We start from the raw sequence: 20,693 nt of genomic DNA on the forward strand, positions 1-20,693 counted from the left end.
AGAGTACATTTTATTCATGACATTCAAAATTGTTAACCAAAACAAATCAAGTTGACTGGTTACCATGTAAATGAAACATGACACAGTAGTTCAAATGTACACAATAATAATAATATAAAACAAACAGAATAAATATCCGTAACAATCAACAACTGCACCAAATTTTAAACGGGGCTTTCACCCCACCGAGCAGACATTCTGTAAAAATCTCTCCTTGCATTAAATTGGGGTGGGGATATGAGGGCACATGAGACCTTTGAAGCCGAGGTCATTATGAGTAAACCTAACCATATTCTTATTTCTAAAACAAAATACTTTTCATTTTAATGATGAATTTTTATTTTCAAAAAAGAAGAAAAAAAAGAGTTGTATTAACTGGGTTTCAAATCAAGTGGATCAAATAAACTATTTAGATGTTTTGTGGATTCACTTTTGACAGAGTAAACCAATATGAATAGAAAATTAATCTTGTATTAAAAAAAACCCCAACCTAAATGAAAATACTTGATTTTCTTACAGAAAGTAAATTAATTTTAATGCAGTTTGTTAGTGCGATTAGAAAGACCTACTCACTTAAAAATTACTTAATGTAACCATAATAAAAACATGCATTAACTTTTTTTTTTAATGTATCATCCTTATTAGTTTAATTAGTAATCAAAGAGATGTTTTGTAAAGGGTAATAGAAAGGATTAAACAAAATTCACACATCTAAAAGACATTATAATTCTAACTTGACAAATAGAAGTTACATACCGCTAGCAAAACAAAAACATTCAGGGTTTTTTTTTAAAAAGGGGAAGAAGAAAAAAAAAGTCAAAATAAGTTCTTACATAAATTTGCTATTTATCACAATTTCATATTTGGCACTATAGTGAATTCTAGATAAAACTAAAACGTTATTGGTTATTTGTTAAAAATAATGGAGGAAGTACCAATCAGAATGCAGCAGACAATAAAAATTTACATACCAAATTGAGTGAACTGCTCTTCATTCAGCTAATATAAGGATTCCATGGAATTACAAAATGCATGCCCCGTTTGATAAACTTATATTGTTTTTTAAATCAATATAGTGTTTTCCCTAGCTTGTTTTAGCATGGTGCAGCACCATGCCTCAATAGTCTAGCACCATCTTGCCTTAATCAGCGCCATGCTGCCCTGAGATTAAACAAGCCTTTTTCAATAATTAATTCTAAAATTGCCTTGATGAAACACTACAATTTTTTTATTAATTAATTAATAAAAATATCTTGTTATATATTTTGCCATTCATTTATTAAAGCAAGAACATTAATTACATTTACGTTTATTTCAAATTTTTTCTTTCTCTTTAATGGAAAAAAAAGTGCCCTGAAAATGGTAAAAATGCCCCCAAAGTGTTGTCTACCATGCCTTGCCAAATTTCGAGGGAAAACACTACAATACTTACATTAATGAAAACTTTTGTTTCAGTAATTGTGAAATAACACTAGCACTATATGTTATCATATATATATATATATATATATATATATATATATATATATATATATATATATATATGTATATATATATATGTATATATATATGTATATATATATATGTATATATATATATATATTTATGACAGATATCAAGAAATGTCAATTAATTACAATTTATGCTGATTGCTAACGCATATATAGTGCATCCTGACAATCTTCTATCACAAGTACCACACTTGAACCATCTCACACACTAGTGATTTTCTTAATGACTGCCATCATTAATAACAAAGCCCTCCAGGACTCGCATAGGAAAATATTTATTTTCAATAATTATTCTGAAAACGATCAAAATTTACTAATATATGCCACTGCTAATTAACTAAATATTAAAAAATTTAAGCACTTTTCAGAACGTATAAGTTTGATGAAAATTACCATGAAGTGACTTATTCGTGCAAGTTATCCAATCAAATACTAATTAAAAGCCATTAGCTATTCTTAATAATCTTATTGAAAGATAAATGCTTGGTGTATTCGGACTTGGCGTTGGTATAAAGTGCTCCTACTGGCAGTATCCAGTGGGAATTTTCCTATTAGCTCAGTTGGCCCAGTGCTGGACACTCATATGGAGAGAGGGTCAGAGGTGTCAACCTCTCAATGTAGGTTGATTTATGTGACACCACTTTTCAGAAATTTGCTCAGTATTTTATGCTGCAAGTTTTTATGAGCCAAATAAATACTACTGTGTTTGGCTGATCTGTATCCATGGTCATTAGTTAAGTAGGTTACTGACAGGTTGGGTGAACCCCAGTGATCACAGAACGATATAAGTAAACTGACTACAAATGTGCTAGGAAGTGGTCAGCGCTACAGAGACTTGAACCGGCGGCGGAGCAGATGTTGTGATGACGCTGGGAAGAGTAACGACCACCATTGGCTTGACAACAGACGAACCGAGCACCTGACCTGGCTGTAGCAGCTGAGTCTGCAGCAGGGGCAGCTGTTTGATGATCTGTGAGCTGAACAAGTTGTTTATCTGCGTCTGCGACAGTCCTGACAGCACCGCCGGTGACATCACCGTCAGAGGCGCCATGTTGCCCAGCGTCATCATCTGCGGCATGCTGTTTGGAACAGTGATGTTCGTCGTGTTCACTAGAGGCGCGTTTGGCATGCTGTTCAGAGTAGACAGTATGTGTCCCACACCCGTTGTCCGTGGCAACGAAGCTGCCATGAGCGGATTTAACGTCAGCTGGCCGGCTGACAGCAGAGCTGGCGTGCCTATTAGCGGCTTCACCGTCTGCAGTCCTTGCATGGTCGATGAGCCAGGAGTCACGATGGCCGAAACGACCGGCGAATTCAAACAATTTTTCAGAGCTGTCAAATTTCCCACTGCGGAACTAGACGACGATGCTGATGTCGTCACTGCCGCAGTCGTGGTTGTAATTGTTGCCGCTAACGACACGGACAGCACGTGATTGGTGATGCCTGCCGTAAGGAAAATGGGTTGCGTCAGTGTTGTCTGCGTCAAACTCTGCGACACACTAGTCACATGGTTCACCATGTTGGCCGGAAGTTTATTGTTCGTCAAGCCGTGGACCATGCGACCCGATCCAGCCAGAGCCATTTCAGCCCCAAGATGCATCAGTGGCACGGGAGTCCGAACGGGCAGGAAGGACTTGAGTGGCTGTGTGCTCGACATCTGTATGGGCACGGGTAGGCTCACTGTCGCTTGGGCTGAGTGTATCTGCTTGGCCGGCATGGAGACCTGAAGTTGGACGCTGCCTACAGATAACTGAGTGGGAGGTCTTCCTGATCGTGTGGTGGTCGTAACAACTGAAGACAAAAAAAAAAAAAAAAAACATGCTTAAAGGTCAACTATAAAGCTACACCGTTCAAATGTATTTTAATGTATACTTTGTAATCCCAATAACGAGTAAAAGTGTTTCTACTTTTGTTTTCACTTAAGTTCCATAAAGCATCATAGAAATTACTTATGCTAAACATTCAATTTTTTTTTTTAAAACAAGGATGGCATCGTTATAGTCATACATGACGTCATTCACCATCATTTTCAGTATAGCACTTTATTACACATCTACAGTTGAAGAAAATCACTATTCAAAGAAGTTAACTCAGTGGTATTTTTTCCCTTTAGCCAAAAAGCAATTTGATGCACAATTATCTATAATTTTTTTATAAAATTAAAAGAACCTTTCAGGGCTAGCTGTTAAAGAACAAAACTACAATGACTAGCGGTATTTTACTTTATGAATATAAATGAAATATTGTTTTGAAAATGTTATGTAACTGTTGATAACCTACTGAACCCCTAGAAAATTAATCCTTCAATGTTTAGGTTACAATTTAATACTAATTTCAAAAGTATAAGTGAACATAATATTATATGCATTACAAAATTTAGTGGCAGTTACAATGGAATGGTTCTGGACTTTTACAGCCTCTTCCAAGCTACTGCAAATTCCATAATTACATATATCCTTGATCCACCCCCGAGATTTAGAATTAAACTTTTGTTCAAATCTCATTTGCTAAACTTGATACACCATAAAACCAAATACAATGGAAGAATATATCTACAACACCAGCAATTAACCACAGCAATCAGCAATGCTGTGAAAATTGCTATTGTGGTTTCAATTTTGTGCGGAATTTATTTTGCCATGTAATTTTTCTTAGTTAATTATTTATTTATTTGTCTTAGTTAATTATTTATTAAACTCCTCTCTTACACATTAACCCAAAACTGCTGTAAAAATGCCATGAAAGCTATTTTTCATCTCATATTTTTTGCTGATGCCATTTTCTTAATTGCAGAGTTAATATAACAAAAATAGAACTTTTTAAACATGTTCAACTCTGTATCAAATAGGAAAGCAGACCAAACACCCACCTGGCAACAATCAGTAACTATAATGACAGCAGTTTACACAAAGAAAAAATAACAAACAATGAAAACATAATCACCTGGATTCAAATTTCTGCCTGAGCAGAAGCGAAACGTTTGTTGTTGTCCAAGCTTTGGACAAACCGTTTCTACTCAGTTATTTTAAGATCCTGAGTGCAGATCCGGTGTGAGGTACATCCAGAACTTAAAAATCTGGCGTGTTCTCACACCTACCAATTCCAGAGTCAGCCATGCCCCAAAAACCGAAAAAATCCACAGCCAGATTTAACCATTAAGGTTCTGGGGCAAGTTGAGTTGAAAAAAAAAGAAAAAATGGCTTTCATCCCCTGGATCGGTAACAATATTCACCTTGTGTGAGAGCCTGTTGCTGCTGCAGACTCTGGCGCTTTTTCAGCGTCTGCTGCAGGAGCTGGGTCACGGGAGGTCGGGTCGTCGGAGGTCGAATCAGAGCAGCCTGGGGCATAGCTGCCTGTTGCAGAGCAGCAGACGGAACTGAATCATCTTTCATCACCTTCGTTAGTTTGACTGGAATGGAACCCAGCAGGGTCCTGGTGGTTGGGGCATTTACGGCGAGGTTACTCAGGATGGGCTTGTTGGTTGTGGGAATCCCCGTAACACCAAGCACTGTGGTTGCCGCCGCACTGGTGGTCAGCATGCCTTGGACGGGACGGCCACTGGGTGGCAGGTTCGTGGTGTAGGCAAATACTGGACCTGAGATCGTCCTTGAGTTTAAGATTGAGCTGAGCGTGCCCGATTTCAGCTGGTTCTCAATCGCTGGATTACTCGTCCGGCCACGAATCGGCACTGGATGTAACACGGAGGGTTGAATGGCAATCTGGTGGCCAGATGTTGACGATGCCAGAGTCTTGAGATGATTTGCTGAAAAAGCAAGCAGACGCATACTTTTTTAGTTGATAAAACCAGGGTCTCAGAAGCATCTGCAATTAAAAAAAACATCAGCTTGCAGTTTCTGGTATTGCAAAATTTGGCATTAAATTCCAAAAAATGTACTCAACAAACTCTACACTTGAATTCTGTCTAAAATTGCTAGGTGATGTTAGTGTGTGTGGGCGAATCAGGGCAAAATAATGTAGTCTTTTCCATCTAGCCAACAGGGATACTGCTAAATTACTGGTAAAAATGGCTCTTTTTGTTTCGAGGTAGCCCAACCCTAACCCCACTGACTTAATTTTCTGGTTGGCATGAATACAAACTGGAACAGTCCTCCGGGGAATGATACAATTTTTAAAACGTTTCCATAAGGCACTCACAATTGTGAAAATGTATTTATCACAAGAACCTGGATGTGCCTAAAACTAATACAATGAGGTTCTCCACAGGGATGTTCTGTAATGTAGAAGTGCTGTGTGCAAAATCATCGGAACACATATATACAACATTTTGTTTATTTTCAAGAATCATTGATGCCATATAACCGTATTAAAAATGTGTCGAGTGCATCATTAAATAAAATCATTCCTTCCATCCATTTTGAAGAATCAGGCCTTTGGATTTCAAAGAAATTATTGTTGGCAAATTTACAGAAATGAAAGTCTGTTACCCATCATCATGTAATATAATCCATCCTTACCACAATTCAATGAAAGCAGTTACTAATACACTCATGTCACCTTAGTCTGCGCGGCACAAAAGTCTGCGCATGTTAATGACGTTACATTACGTCTTGAAACAAGTGTCGGGGTATGTTTGTAAACAAACAAAAACGTTAATTTAATTCACAAAACAGTTGTTAAAACAACACATCTTGATTGTGAATATATGTATAAAACTAGTCGCTAGCACTTTTATTGAAAAAAACTCTGAATTAATGCACTAAAAGTATACTTTTGCCAGCCTCGATCAATGTGTTTTTCTATCATCTGTCAACACGTGTCTGTCAACGTTGTAATGATCAACTTTGCATATCAACTTACATAAATTTACATAGGAGCTTCAATACATACCATACCCTATTGTAATTTATGAATCCATAAATGAAATGATTGTTTTATTTTATCTGTTACCGTAAACATCCAAGCATACTTTGAATTTCCCTCTGAGTGACACAATGCAAAATGGCTGCACACAGACTTTGAAGATTGCACTTACAGCATTGCCTATTTTAGCTATAGTCTGTTTCACAATTATCATTGATTGTCCTATATGTCTAACACACACTATTTGTGCTCATTTACACAGTTAACAACAGACAATTTTTGTTGAATAATAATCAAATATTTTTACATTGGCTCTTTTTTATATTGTCATTTTGTGTTGTCCAAACTAAGGAGCATGGAACACCATTTATATTTATCTCATTTGCACAATCTAAATTTTCTGAAACAGACTATAACAGGAAGTGTTTGTTATTTAGAACTTATAAAAAGTCGGATCCATTGTTTGTTGCTGTTTTATGTAAACATCAGCGACAGAAGGGATCTTTTATATGCACCATCCCATAGACAGGGTAGTACATACCACGACCTTTGATATACCAGTCGTGGTGCACTGGCTGGAACGAAAAATAGCCTAAGGGTCCACCAATGAGGATCAATTCCAGACCAACGGCACATCGAGCAGGCGCTTTACCACTGGGCTACGAACCACCCTAGTTACCAATAGTTTCTGATATTCCCATGGCATGGAAAATCCTGAGGAATGCGTATACAGATGATGAAAAGAAGTGGATCTTCAAAACACACAAGTAATAAGACAGTGTTACTAACGTGACTCTCACCATCTTTCAACTGCATCTTTTTTGGAGATGGATTGAACTCATCATCAGTAAACTGCTCGTCGTCACTTAGAGCCTGACTACCACACTCTGAAATACACAACGCGTAATTAATCATTAGTAGTTTACACAACTCACCATCTAGAACTGTCATAACCACCAGTGATTTTGACCAATGGTGACACAAATCTGAATATTTATTAGCAGTTTCACATTAAATGAGTGAGTGAATCAATGAATCAATCAAGGAATCAATCAATGTTTAACGACATACATACCTATTCAATCTTACTATAGTGATAAAGACATTTTGAAACAGTGTGATAAAAAAAAATTTTTATCGTACATATGTGCGATCTGGACCGGAAATTTTAAATGGGGAATTCCCTTTTTATTTTTACTGCAGTTAACCTTTTAATTACTGATGTCATACATGATTTACAAATTATGTCACATTTGAAACATTACACAAGGCTGCCACAGAGTATGATTCCTAACGTTAAGTAAATCCATGAAAGGGGTTTTGATCATAGATTTAACAAAGTGTTGTTATGGCGTTAAATTAAAAAACATTTTTGTAAAACATAAAAGAAGGTATGTAATAAATACAGAACTTCACATACATTGTTTTCACTTCCTATTTATTGCACTCGTTTATTTTGCAAAAGAATATACCACGAGACCGCGTATCGGTCTCGTGGTATATATTCTTGCGCAAAATAAACGTGTGCAATAAATAGGAAGCGAAAACAACATATGTGAAGTTCTGTATATATGTAGAATAAAAAACAAACAACATTCTACCAGTATAACCACAGGTGTTTTGGGAGCTTTTTCACAATTTTATATCTTAATACTCTGGGGTTTTAAAAAAATAAATATATATGCATTTTCTAACAGACATGACAGCACATACCAAGACTTTTAATATATTAGTTGTGTAGCATGGATGGAATTGAAAATAGCCCAATGGGTCAAGTGAGTGGAATCTGTTAGAATGACATTTCAACACATCTAATGTGAACATGGTGAGCTACACTTTGTCAACTAAATTCAGACTTTCGAAAATAATTTTCCACTACCTTTAAAAAAAAAAAAAGAGAGGATTTTCAATGATATTGGGCCAATCATCCACATAATCTACTAATATTACAATTTTGTGTAAATTATCATTCTTTTATAATATTATGTTTTTATGTAAATTAGAATTCTCTTATTTTAAATGGGATTTTTTTTTTCATTGTCAAACAACTTTTCACAACTCAAATCTTCATGACATTTCAAGCCTAGGAAATGATCTCTACAAATTATACGACTGTCCAGGATTTTGACAATCCATATGAGCGCTGACCAATACAAACCTGGTATCAACACTTAGAACTGGCAGTGTTTATTTCCGAGTACAGGCGCAGATCCAGAATTTTGTGCAGGGGGATTCATATGCAACTAATTGAATGAAAATATTTAAGAGGGACACTCAATGCATTACAGGCATTACAAAATTGTTGTCCTGTTGTCCGGACCCCCTCGACCACCCTCTGGATCCTTGCCTGGAACATTTAGTCAAACGTAACCGGGCGCCTTACCTGAGGCGTTGGGACCGTGCGTCTAATTTGACCACCTGCTCCTCCTTGGTGTGGGAGGTCATCCATTGACATGACCGGGTTAAACGTAACCAGACGACTTACCCGAGGCAGTGGATGTTGAGTCTAATTTCACCTCCTTGATGTGGGAGGTCATCCACTGACTGGGTCATACTTAACCGGACGACTTACCTGAAGCAGTGGACGTTGAGTCGGACTTGACATCCTGCTCCTCCTCGATGTGGGAGGTCATCCACTGACCGATGTCCACGTCGAGATTCATCTTGGCCAGCTCCATCTTGAGCTGCTTGATGCGGTCGCGCAGTCGACTCTTCTCCTGGGCCAGGTGCTGCAGCTCGTGTTCATACTCCTTCTCCTTCCTCTTCAGGTTCTACACGGGTCATGGTAAAAGTTAACTTCATCATAAAGTTATCAACTATGACACGAGATGTAGTTTTAATATTAAAGGTTAACTTTATAACAGAACTATGAACTACGAGCTATACTTATACTCGCTTGATGCGCGGTTAGTCTAGGATCGATCCCTGTTGGCAGGCCCATTGGGCTATTTCTCGTTCCAGCCAGTGCACCACAACTGGTATATCAAAGGCCGTGGTATGTACTACCCTGTCTGTGGGATGGTGCATATAAAAGATCCCTTGCTGCTAACAGAAAAGAGTAGCCCATGAAGTGGCGACAGCGGGTTTCATCTCTCAATATCTGTGTGGTCCTTAACCAAAACCATATAACCGTAAATAAAATGTGTTGAGTACGTCGTTAAATAAAATATTTCTTTCTTTCTATACTTATAGGACATTAAACAAGCTCTAGTGGCATTCTTAAACAAAACAAACTTTAACTTGGCTTTCAAATATTTATACATGCTAAATGTTGGCACCTTAATATAGGAATTTGCCTGTTAGTCAATCCCAATACCACTGGACGACATAAATAAATACTGTTTAAACAAAGCTTCAAGTATACCTGGTAACAAATGCCATTTTAAATTACATTATGAACAAGACAATATGCCAATACACGAGGACATTGTGCTTAATAGTATGATGAAATTGTACCTGGGGGTCAGTGGGTGGAATATATAATTTACCATCTCTCTCCAGCCAGCTTCTGTTATCTAAAAGATAGCTGCCGGATGAATACATTATAAAAGTGAACTAGTTTATTAAGTCATATGCCTCATTGTAAGTCAAATTACTGCAGCCAAATTTAAAAATATAAAAAATAAACAAGTTAAAGCAATATGTGTCGCCTACCGGGCCCAACAAATTTTCATATTTTCTAAATTCAAGGGACATAACTGTGTGAAAAATTGGAAATTGCCATGAAAGTTAAACTTGATCTGTAACAATAGTAATACATGATAAAGCTAGACACAAAATTTCATCTCAGTATCTTAAGGCTTTCTAAAACCCCCAAAAACATCCAGAAAACTATATGTGGGACGGACAGACGGAAAGACGGAGATGAAACCTATAATCCCCTCCAGTTGAACTGGTAGGGAACTAATAAGTTTTTTTTTTTTGGTTAATGACACCGCTAGAACACATTGTTTGATTAATCATCGGCTATTGAATGTCAAACATTTCGTAATTCGCACACATACAGGTAGTCATCAGAAGAAACCTGCTACATTTTCTTATTGCAGCAAGGGATCTTTTATATGCACTTTCCTACAGACAGGAAAGCACATACCCATGGCCTTGGACCAGTTGTGGTGCACTGGTTGGAACGAGAAAAAAACCAATCAGCTGAATGGATCCACCAAGGTGGTTCGGTCCTGCGATGCAAGCACTCAAACGACTGAGCTAAATCCTGTCCCATAATACCAGATGCATTAGGCCCCTATATAGCAAGTCCAATACATATAACTTTGTAAGAAAAAAATTAAAATGCATAGGCTTGAAAGGGTTATTTCATAATTCATATTACATTGTAATATAAAAGATTATTAGTTTTGGCTCATTTTCATCATGAAAATGGTTTAAATATTTCACCAAATTATTCCAAATTTTGCAGCATCAGAACTCACAAGTTAATCATCAAAGTTGCTACCTTACTTTAATACTGCATGTGTTAAGTATTTTATTTCATTTTATATTCTTATTTATTTATTAAAAAGATCAGCTGAAAACCGTTCTTAAAAAATGAAAATGCTGAATGAATTTGTTTCATTTTATTGACATAAAAAAACACACATTAAACTACCAAAAAAAAAAAAAAAAAATAATAATAATAATAAAGACCACAAACACGATTTATTTTTCAAAATACCGTAACAGTACAGTCTATCATTTATATGTTTATAGCTACGTAATGTGTACGGTACTTTTCATTTTTATCTGATCACTGATGTGGAAAAGGGGTAAAAATTATCGTCACAATTTGTGCCAATAATATAGCTAGACAATTTTTTTTTACCAAACTCCAACGGCCTATTTAGGGGGCTGGGTTTGTTCACTCCCTCCCGCCAATAGTTATTAGTATACGGTCGTGATACTACATTGCCCCACAAAACAGTTCTGACCCGACATGACCCTAGTGCGTACATTCCTCTGACAACGGAATTATCGTAACCAATCAAAAATCACCATGTATCAGTTCACGCGGTCTTATGCTACTTAATATTCAGTAGCCTGACCTAAATTATATAGAAACGCCTTTGATTGCTTTAACCACGCCCACTACGTTTGGTATTGTGAGGAGAGTACTATTTTTAGAACATCTGCGTGAATGGTGTATGCGTGTTGACGTTTTATAGGGTTGAAATGGACACCAAGATTTGTTGCTAAAGCCTTTATATGGCTCTTACTACGATAAAATATGTAAAATGTTAACATTTTCAATAACAGAACTGTAAAATTTATTATCATAAATATGCCCCAATAAATACGACACGTCTATAGTCCATATATGGCAATGCATGTCAATTTCCGAGGTAGATGTTTCATATTAATTTTACTCCCGGTAGGCATATTATAAATCCACTATTACAACCATGTACTGCACGTGGGAAGCGTAGAACTTTTTATTGACATATCAATAATCAATGCATATTTTTAATACAAATTTGTAAAAAAAAAAAAAAAAAAAAATACAGTTAAGCTTAAATTTTTAATGGTTATTTGATTTATAGCTTTTTATATCGAAAAATACACTGTTAGTCTGATGGCTTGGGGTGTGGGGGTAATGTAAGAGACAAATGGCCTGGACTTGTTAGAGGCTACCGGGAACATATTTGCATGATTTTTTACAATTTATTTAATACAGCATAATTTCCAGCATTTGAGCACAATAACAAAGGAAAGTGTTCAGAAGGGGGCAGTACCCCACCCACGCAGCCCCCCTGTTCTGCAGGCTATGTGGTAGATGAAGGTTTCCTCTTTCACCATTTAGATCAACTGTCACAGAGACTGTATGCCAAAAAGAGCTCAGCTGTAGTTTAAAATGTACGAAACAAACATACCCTTTCTTTTGAATAGTAAAAATGTTTTTAAAACATTCATATTATGTATTTGATTTACACACACACACACACCAGCATTTTGCTTTATTTGACAATTTATGAAAGGGGTTTGTTTTGTTTATTTTAGATGCCTCTGACATCTAAAACATGGACAAAATTTAATGGCCCAATTTTAATTTTACAAAGCCTTTTCTTTCTTAAAAGCAGGCCTTTAAGCATTGTAAATATATGTAGTTACATATGTGTAAGACAAAAACAGGCTTTGTAAAATTTAGCTTACACACCAACGCTCATTACAAATGACACACCAACATTCATCATAAATGATTAATAGCATGCACAACTGTTTCGGGAAGTTACACCTGACTAATGTGGATAAACACCTTTGATAAATTCAACCTTTTTGTCTCCTAGAGCTGGGCGGTATACCGTATATACCGTTCGGTATCAGTATCATGTCAATACTGATTTACCCTACTGAGCAAATTTCAAAATACTGAAATTTCGGCATTGAAAATTTTTTCCCACCATTTAGTAAAGCACTAACAATATATCGGACGAATGCAAAATGTGTTGGGCATAAATCAAGACAAGAGCCTTTTGTTACTGTATGGAATGTAATTTTATTTAGATGAAATTAGCAGGCGAGCCTAACTCAGGCATGCATTTAAAGCCAAGTACATGTATACTGAAAATACAACTCGATATAGGTATTGATATTGTGTTAATACTGAATACCACACTGATACCGAGGTCAATCACCCTCAAAAATACCGATATCGATACTGAACATCAAATTTCACTATCACCCAGCTCTACTGTCCCCCACACCACCCTCCTCATGTTTAATGCAGTAGGATCAAATTACATTCTCTGGAGGCGGGACATAGTTTAGTGGTAAAACGTTTGCCGGATGTGCAGTCTGTCTAAGCTATTTCTCATTCCAGCCACCGGCATCGGTGGCAGGCCATCGGTCTACAGGCTGGTAGGTACTGGGTTCGGATCCCAGTCGAGGCATGGGATTTTTAATCCAGATACCGACTCCAAACCCTGAGTGAGTGCTCCGCAAGGCTCAATGGGTAGGTGTAAACCACTTGCACCGACCAGTGATCCATAACTGGTTCAACAAAGGCCATGGTTTGTGCTATCCTGCCTATGGGAAGCGCAAATAAAAGATCCCTTGCTGCTAATCGGAAGAGTAGCCCATGTAGTGGCGACAGCGGGTTTCCTCTCAAAATCTGTGTGGTCCGTAACCATATGTCTGACGACATATAACCGTAAATAAAATGTGTTGAGTGCGTCGTTAAAAATAAAACATTTCTTTCTTTCTTTCATTCATTCCAGCCAGTGCACCACAATTGGTATATCAAAGGTCATGGTATGTGCTATCCTTTCTGTGGGATGGTGCATATAAAAGATTTTTTGCATGTTGTAACAATTGTAACAACTTTTAATCATCATTATGGGAGGAATGTGAAAACTGCACGAACAATGATTTTTATTTTTGCCTGTTGCTCATGTAAGAAAATGGTTTTGTTTAGTTGTATCTTTTTTTGTGCCCATATCATTGGCTATTGGATGTCAAACATTTGGCAATTTTGACGTAGTCTCAGAAAGGAAACCTGCTACATTTTTCCCATTACGGTAGTAGCTAAGGATCTTTTATATGCACCATCCCACAGACAGGACAGCACATACTATGGCCTTTGATACACCAGTTGTGGTGCACTGGCTGGAATCGATCCTGTTCAAACACAATTTCTAATACCCATCAAAATATACTTATGACCTTCTAAGGTCATCAAATACACAATTATTTGACCTCCTAAGGTCACCCGATGATTACTATAGTGTTTACTCGATGATTACTATAGTGTTTACCTGAATGTATTTGAGCGATCCTCGGAGCACGCTTAAGTTTGACGTTTTCTTGTCTTCCATAAATGGTATCTGTTTCTTCAGAATATCAAAGCATTCCTTCAAGTGAGCTCTCCTGGGTAAAAAAAAATAATAATAATTAAAAAAATTGGAAGGGTTTGCACACAAAGTGGGTGTCCCAAAAAGGTTCAGTATTTATATATACCTATGCATGTATATGGGGGGAGGTGGGGAATATCACAGACACACTAGATATAAAATAGTTATTACAGTGTCCCTCCACCCTCGCCCCCCCCCCCAAAAAAGAAAAAGAAAAAGAAAAAAGGAAGATTAATTCTGGAACAATCCTAAGATGTCTTTTTCATTATCCAATCACAACTCTTTTTTTATATTTGCCTGTCACCTCATAACACAACTCCCAGTGTGGTTGCCCATCCCCCTCCCACCCCCCCAATATAAAATCCTGACCATGCCAATGGTCAACCTGCCTTTAAATCCACCTCTGTTCGTTAGAACCTCTGCCATCAAGTGGTCACAACATTAAGAATTCAGGTCGAAGACTGCAGATCAAACCATATAGGAGACAGACATCCACATCCATCCATTATTCTCAACATGTCGATATAAAAAAAACCTATTTTTAATTTTCTTCAGTCTCAGCCTATTCTCTGTGACATCCAACCTCATGTAGATCAAACCATATAGGAGATTGACATCCACATCCATCCATTGTTCTCAACATGTCGATATAAAAAAAACTATTTTCACCTTCCTTCAGTCTCAGCCTGTTCTCTGTGACATCCAACCTCATGTAGATCAAACCATATATGTGACCGACATCCACATTCATCTATTGTTCTCAACATATTGATATAAAAATTATTTAAAAAATATTTTCTTCAGTCTAAGCCTGTTCTCTGTGACATCCAACCTTCCTGAACATGTAAACTCCTTCACCAGATCACACACAACAGCTAAACGGTCTCAACTTCCTACTTCGGTGCAGTTAGTGCACAGTCTTGCTATCGCTAATGCCTGCACACCCCACAGCATTAACTAATGACTGCCAGCTTGTAGCATGGGATCCTAGTACAGACCCATTGACTAGGCTGGGGTCAGATAAACCTAAACACTGAACACAGAAGGCAAGACGGGCGGGACATAGCCCAGTGGTAAAGCGTTCGCTTGATGCACAGTCAGTGTGGGATCGATCCGGCAGGACCATGGAGTTTGCTGGAGTGTTTTCAAATTTTCAAATCATTTATTTTCTTCCAAGGAGCCATGGTATGTACTATCCTGTCTCTGGGATGATGAATATAAAAGATCCCTTGCTGCTAATGAAGTGGCGACAGCGGATTTTCTCTCTCAAAGTGTGTGTGGTCCTTAACCATAACCGTCAATAAAATGTGTTGAGTGCATCGTTAAAAAAAAACATTTCCTTCCTTCCTTCAGTTTAGAATCAATCCACAATACTCTATATCTGAGTTTATGAAAAATATTAAAATATAATAAAAAAGAAAAAGGAACCCATTAATTCATTAAAAAAAAGAAAAAGTTAATAGGTAGCATAAATATTTGTTTGATAATCTACACTATATATCAGTGTTACTTTAGTAGATCTAAAGTTAAAGTTTTTTGTTTAACACCACCACTAGAGCACACTGATATATCAATAATCAGCTATTGGATGTCAAACATTTGGCAATTCTGACAGTCTTAAAACAGAAAACCCCCGATACATTTTTCCAATAGTAGTAAATGATCTTTTATATGCACCACCTCAAATTAAGATGATACTTACAGCATTCCAGCATGAAAACCAACAATAGTTAAACCAATTTTGTTTTTTTATTAACCTATATATTATGTTCATGTTATGCAACAAGCCAGTTTGTTTATCGTACACAATCCAACAAAATCAACTAGTATAGATGATTTATCAAACTAATTTTGTTTACCTCCAGTTAAAAACATTTAGTTAGTGTCACCACTCACATGGAGTTATTAATAACCAGTCATTGGATGTCAAACATTTGGTAATTCTGACATACAAATCTTCAGAAAGAAATGTTTTATTTAACGACACACTCAATACAGTATTCAGAGAAAAACCTACATTTTTAATTAGCAGCAAGATATCTTTTACATGCATTTTCCTATAGACAGAACAGCACACACCACATCCTTTGATATACCAGGTTGAGATGAGGAAAATGTACAATGGCTCCACTGAGGTTTGATCCTATGACCCCAGGCAAGCGTTACACCGACAGCTAGATTCCATTCCTTACTCCAAACTGAATACACCAGTGCAGCTGCAATTACACTGCTTTTCCCAGCAGGATGTCCAAATACTCTTGTCCCACCAACAATCTGTGAAATGAGGTGGAAACCTTCCAGCCAACCATCTATGTCAAGATGACTTTGTTGCGACACTGTATACAATATATGTATGTAATGTGAAAAACCGACAGCTGAGCTAAATGCTAATTTAAAATTAAACTAATAAAGTTATTCAAGTAACAATGTACTGTTGTCAAGCACTATTTATAGGTCAGTTTTAACTGCTCAAAACAACAATAGTATTATATATATACTGTTATTAATATATTATCAATCTATTTTTAAAATACTCTTTTCAGTGGTTCATAAAAGTGTTGTTGTCATTTTTTTTCACCCTTTCTGTTTGGTCTATGCTTCTACTACACTGACATACTGAAAAGAAATGTAACGTCACTGTCATTTGTTTGTATTTATTATTTACATCCGTGTCAGTAGCACGTGACCGTCTGACTGGGCACGCCACTCAACAGCCACGCTGCAGCTGCCATGTTCTATTTTTATCTCACCGCATGTCTGTTTTGGAAAAAGAGTTGTTCAACATCAAATGCGCCGATACGTACCGGTTTTTCTCCAATTTGTTGTGAACTTCGCGTGTCCCGGCCCTGCAAAGACGAACAACACATCAGTTGATTGTTAACTTACGCAAAACGAAACTAAAACCAACCGATGTCTCGTTATTTAACGCGTCAGCAGCCATGTTCCAACACTACAATACAGGTCGCTCTCTACTTACCCGCCTGTTCGCCTTTTTTCTTTGCTGTCGTCACCATCTCTTTCTGGACTGTCCAAAGATGAGTCTCCGTTGTAATCGTCTGGGGCGGACTTGGCATAGCGATGGAAATCTCGAGACGAGTTGTCGCCTGGAATTTAATAATAATAATTTTAAAAAAAACAACTCTATTTTTACGTGTCAGTCTAGCCCAATTGAACCAGGAAATGCCCTCTTTTGTGTTATACTACATTACCCGTCACATGATTTTAGTATAAAATAATATATCTATATTTCGAATACATCGAAATAATTAGAATTTAAAAATATTTATAAGAAAATGTCATCCAAAACATGTGCATAACAACTTACCACGTGTTTTGGGTGGGGAACGCCACTTCGTTTCCTCGATGAACTGAGCAGCTTCTAGCAACGTCTCAAGACTCATCACTGCCCTAAGTCCGATTCTGTGCTTTTATTCACGTACTAGTATACATGTACGGCTGGTGTTCAAAGCATGTGACCAATAATCTCCAACAACAGCTCCTGGAGAAGATGGCGGGCGGCTTGATCAAAACACACAGCACTAGGGAAAATGACATTAGCACGTGGTTCGTGATTGACACTGTCAACAATTGACCAATCAGACAATTTCATTTTGACGTCATCTGTTCGCCATGCTGAAAATCACATGCTATGTTTTTGATAACTGGACGTTAAAACTAATAAAACACTTAATTCATTGAATAATTGTTTTAATGGAATTTTGCATTACACTAAAAATCACCCCATAACTTTAGCCATCAATGCAGAACCGAGTTTGATCTACTACGACGCGTTTGACATTAACAAGGGGGAGGGGATCAAAAGATACACAAAATCACGTGGTTGCGTATAATGCTGAAAACTATTTACTACATGCATATTCGAATTTTGACATGTAACGCCATATAGTTATACTCCAGTATGAAACAAATAAACAAAAACAAAAAACAACCCCCTACCCCCACCAAAAAACCCCAACAACCAATCAAACAAACACCCGCCATATAACAAACGAAATTAGTACAATGTAGTAGTACAGGCTCGTAGGAACGACTTTGGGGGTGGGTGGGGGGTGGGCACTGACGATCGGGCTGTAGTAGTAGTAGTAGTATTGCAGGGATTTTAGATTTTTAAAAACATACTATAGTAGTAGTAGGCCACTTCGAAGAAGTGAAGAAGCTAGAAAGATAAATACATGTACAAATAATTAGGTGTTGAATATTCAAATATTTATGTAACAAAGGTCTGTTTTAATGTAGCAACTGCCTGTTTAGATTATCCATTTCCGTAAATCCGAATTTATGTATTTCTAATCATACTAGTGTTCTAAAAATAATATGAACTACCTTTTATAAATGGTTAAATAATAATTCATAATTAAAAAGAAGAAGAAATTAAACGCTTCTTGCAGATTTTTAAAACAAGTTTACATGCTTTCCTCTAAACACCAGTATTGTTAAAATAATAATAATAAAAAGAAAGAAATACTTATAAGTATAAAGACTGAAAATCACTCATGTTTCATCCTTATGGTTTATATTAACTGTTTTAACATTTTTATTTTTAAAAATAATAACAATAATATTAACTAATTAGGTAATGTAGGTTGAATTTCCGTTGAAAATCGCATTGTTAATTTTCACGTGAATCATGCGAAAATTTATACAGGGACCCTTGTGACCGGGGCTCCCTATTTGTTGTTATTTTTACACCTTCAGTCATAGGTAGAACTTGAGACCATTAACAGAACATAAATTCATCCTAACAAATATCGTTTACACTCTCATATTTTTAATTAGTGTCAAAACAAGAAGATACTCTGGTTTGGATGGAAACCACGGGCAACGTATTTGTAAATTCTGTGATAGAGGAGATATTGTGCAGTTAAGTTTGCCCGCAATTCAGTAAATTTCGTTTTAAATACATTAAAAAAAATGTTACTATTGTAAACCATCGGTTTTCAAACTAATTCAGTTATTACGTAACCTACATATGAGAGTTATTACTGACATTTGTAAATTGTTATGTCGCTACAACAAAATGTCAGTCATTAGTATCCACCCTGAAAATAATGTATAGTTAGGCTATTGTTATTTAATGTTGTTTTGCAAATTGGTTTTATAATTTGTATATAGTTCACGATTTTGTTTAACATTTTATATAATATATTATGTTATTCATATGTGCCGTAACGCATACGGAAATATTTAGTAAATTGAATTGAACTGTGTATCAATTCATCGCGCGTGTGTAGGAATTTATGCAGATGAGTCTAGATTCGCGAGCGGAGTTTCATGGGGGATGGGGAGATTCGAAGCATGAACTTAAAATATATTTTACCAAACGCCCAGAAAATTAGCCAGAGCAGGGAAGGGGGTTTGATTATCATTGGACAAAGAGAAACAAAAGTTTTAAAATATGTAGCCTTGGTCTTTTTTCCATAGGTACACGCAGGGATTATTTGAGGGGCCCAAAACATGTTGGCATATAATTATTATACAGTATAGGTATGGTCAGTGAACATTTATGGGAGGGGTGGATTGATTGAGATCGAGGGCGCGAACCGTTTGATTTTTTAGGAAGTTAGTGGGTACAAAAAACCCCTAAAACCCCCCAAAACAACTATAATGTTCCAAAATGCATTAGTTTTAATGAATGAATGAATGAATGAATGTTTAACGACACCCCAGCACAAAAATACACATCGGCTACTGGGTGTCACAAATGTTAAGTATATGAAAATATTATTTATATATATAAAAACCACAGTGTAAGGAGCTGTGGGGGAAAAGTATAATACAATACATAAAATCAAGGTAAGTATATTTTAAAACTTTGTATAGAAGTCAAACAATCTGATTAAAATTAACTCTACTAGTGGAGCTAATTTTAATTAGACTGAGAAGTCAAAGTGTTTTAAAAACTGTACAATTAACTTTGGATGGAATTTAAAAGATTCCAAAACATTTCTGTTGCCAAATATATCATTTCTCGTCGGCTTGAGATGATCACACTCCACCAAAATGACACACTGACAATGTTCACATTGAGGAGGAGGGTCCTTCGTTAAAATAAATGAAAGCGTCAAATATGTATGGCCGATGCGGGCACGGCACAAGACTACTTCATCCTTCCTGCACTGCCTGTAGGACGATCGCCACTCTACCAGGACTGGCTTGACAGGATGAAGCTTGTTCGCAACCGCGCATTAATTTTAATTCTGCATTCTACAGAAAACATTAATCATTACAAATCCATCAAGGCAGATTATGGGGGGGGGGGTCCAGTTGCATGGACCCCCCCCGGCTAACCCCCCAACCCCACCACGTAGATCTAAATTGATGTCCACGTAAAAATTATACTTTTTAATTATAAACATTTACATATTGTTTCGGAACTCCCCCCCCCCCCTTACCTAAAGGATAATCCGCCCCTGTCCGTTCGTATGTAGGCCCTAAATGTGAATGCTGAATATATAGACACCACAGTCACGACCAAATTGTTGCATCAAATAAAATAATA

General features: G+C 36.7%; 1 protein-coding gene across 1 annotated transcript; it reads right to left on the bottom strand.

Moving 5' to 3' along the window:
- Nucleotides 1–1,770: 1,770 nt before the first annotated feature.
- LOC121368351 lies at nucleotides 1,771–17,854 on the bottom strand. The gene is made up of 8 exons (XM_041493043.1): nucleotides 17,499–17,854; nucleotides 17,151–17,277; nucleotides 16,978–17,019; nucleotides 14,078–14,189; nucleotides 8,905–9,103; nucleotides 7,133–7,219; nucleotides 4,744–5,274; nucleotides 1,771–3,302 (listed from the first exon to the last, which is right to left on the bottom strand). Exons 1-8 carry the CDS (start codon nucleotides 17,572–17,574, stop codon nucleotides 2,320–2,322), a joined length of 2,157 nt encoding a protein of 718 aa, XP_041348977.1. The 5' UTR covers nucleotides 17,575–17,854; the 3' UTR covers nucleotides 1,771–2,319.
- Between the last annotated feature and the right edge of the window lie 2,839 nt (nucleotides 17,855–20,693).

This window comes from Gigantopelta aegis, chromosome 3, assembly GCF_016097555.1.
Source record: "Gigantopelta aegis isolate Gae_Host chromosome 3, Gae_host_genome, whole genome shotgun sequence".
Classification (NCBI taxonomy): Eukaryota; Metazoa; Mollusca; class Gastropoda; order Neomphalida; family Peltospiridae; genus Gigantopelta; species Gigantopelta aegis.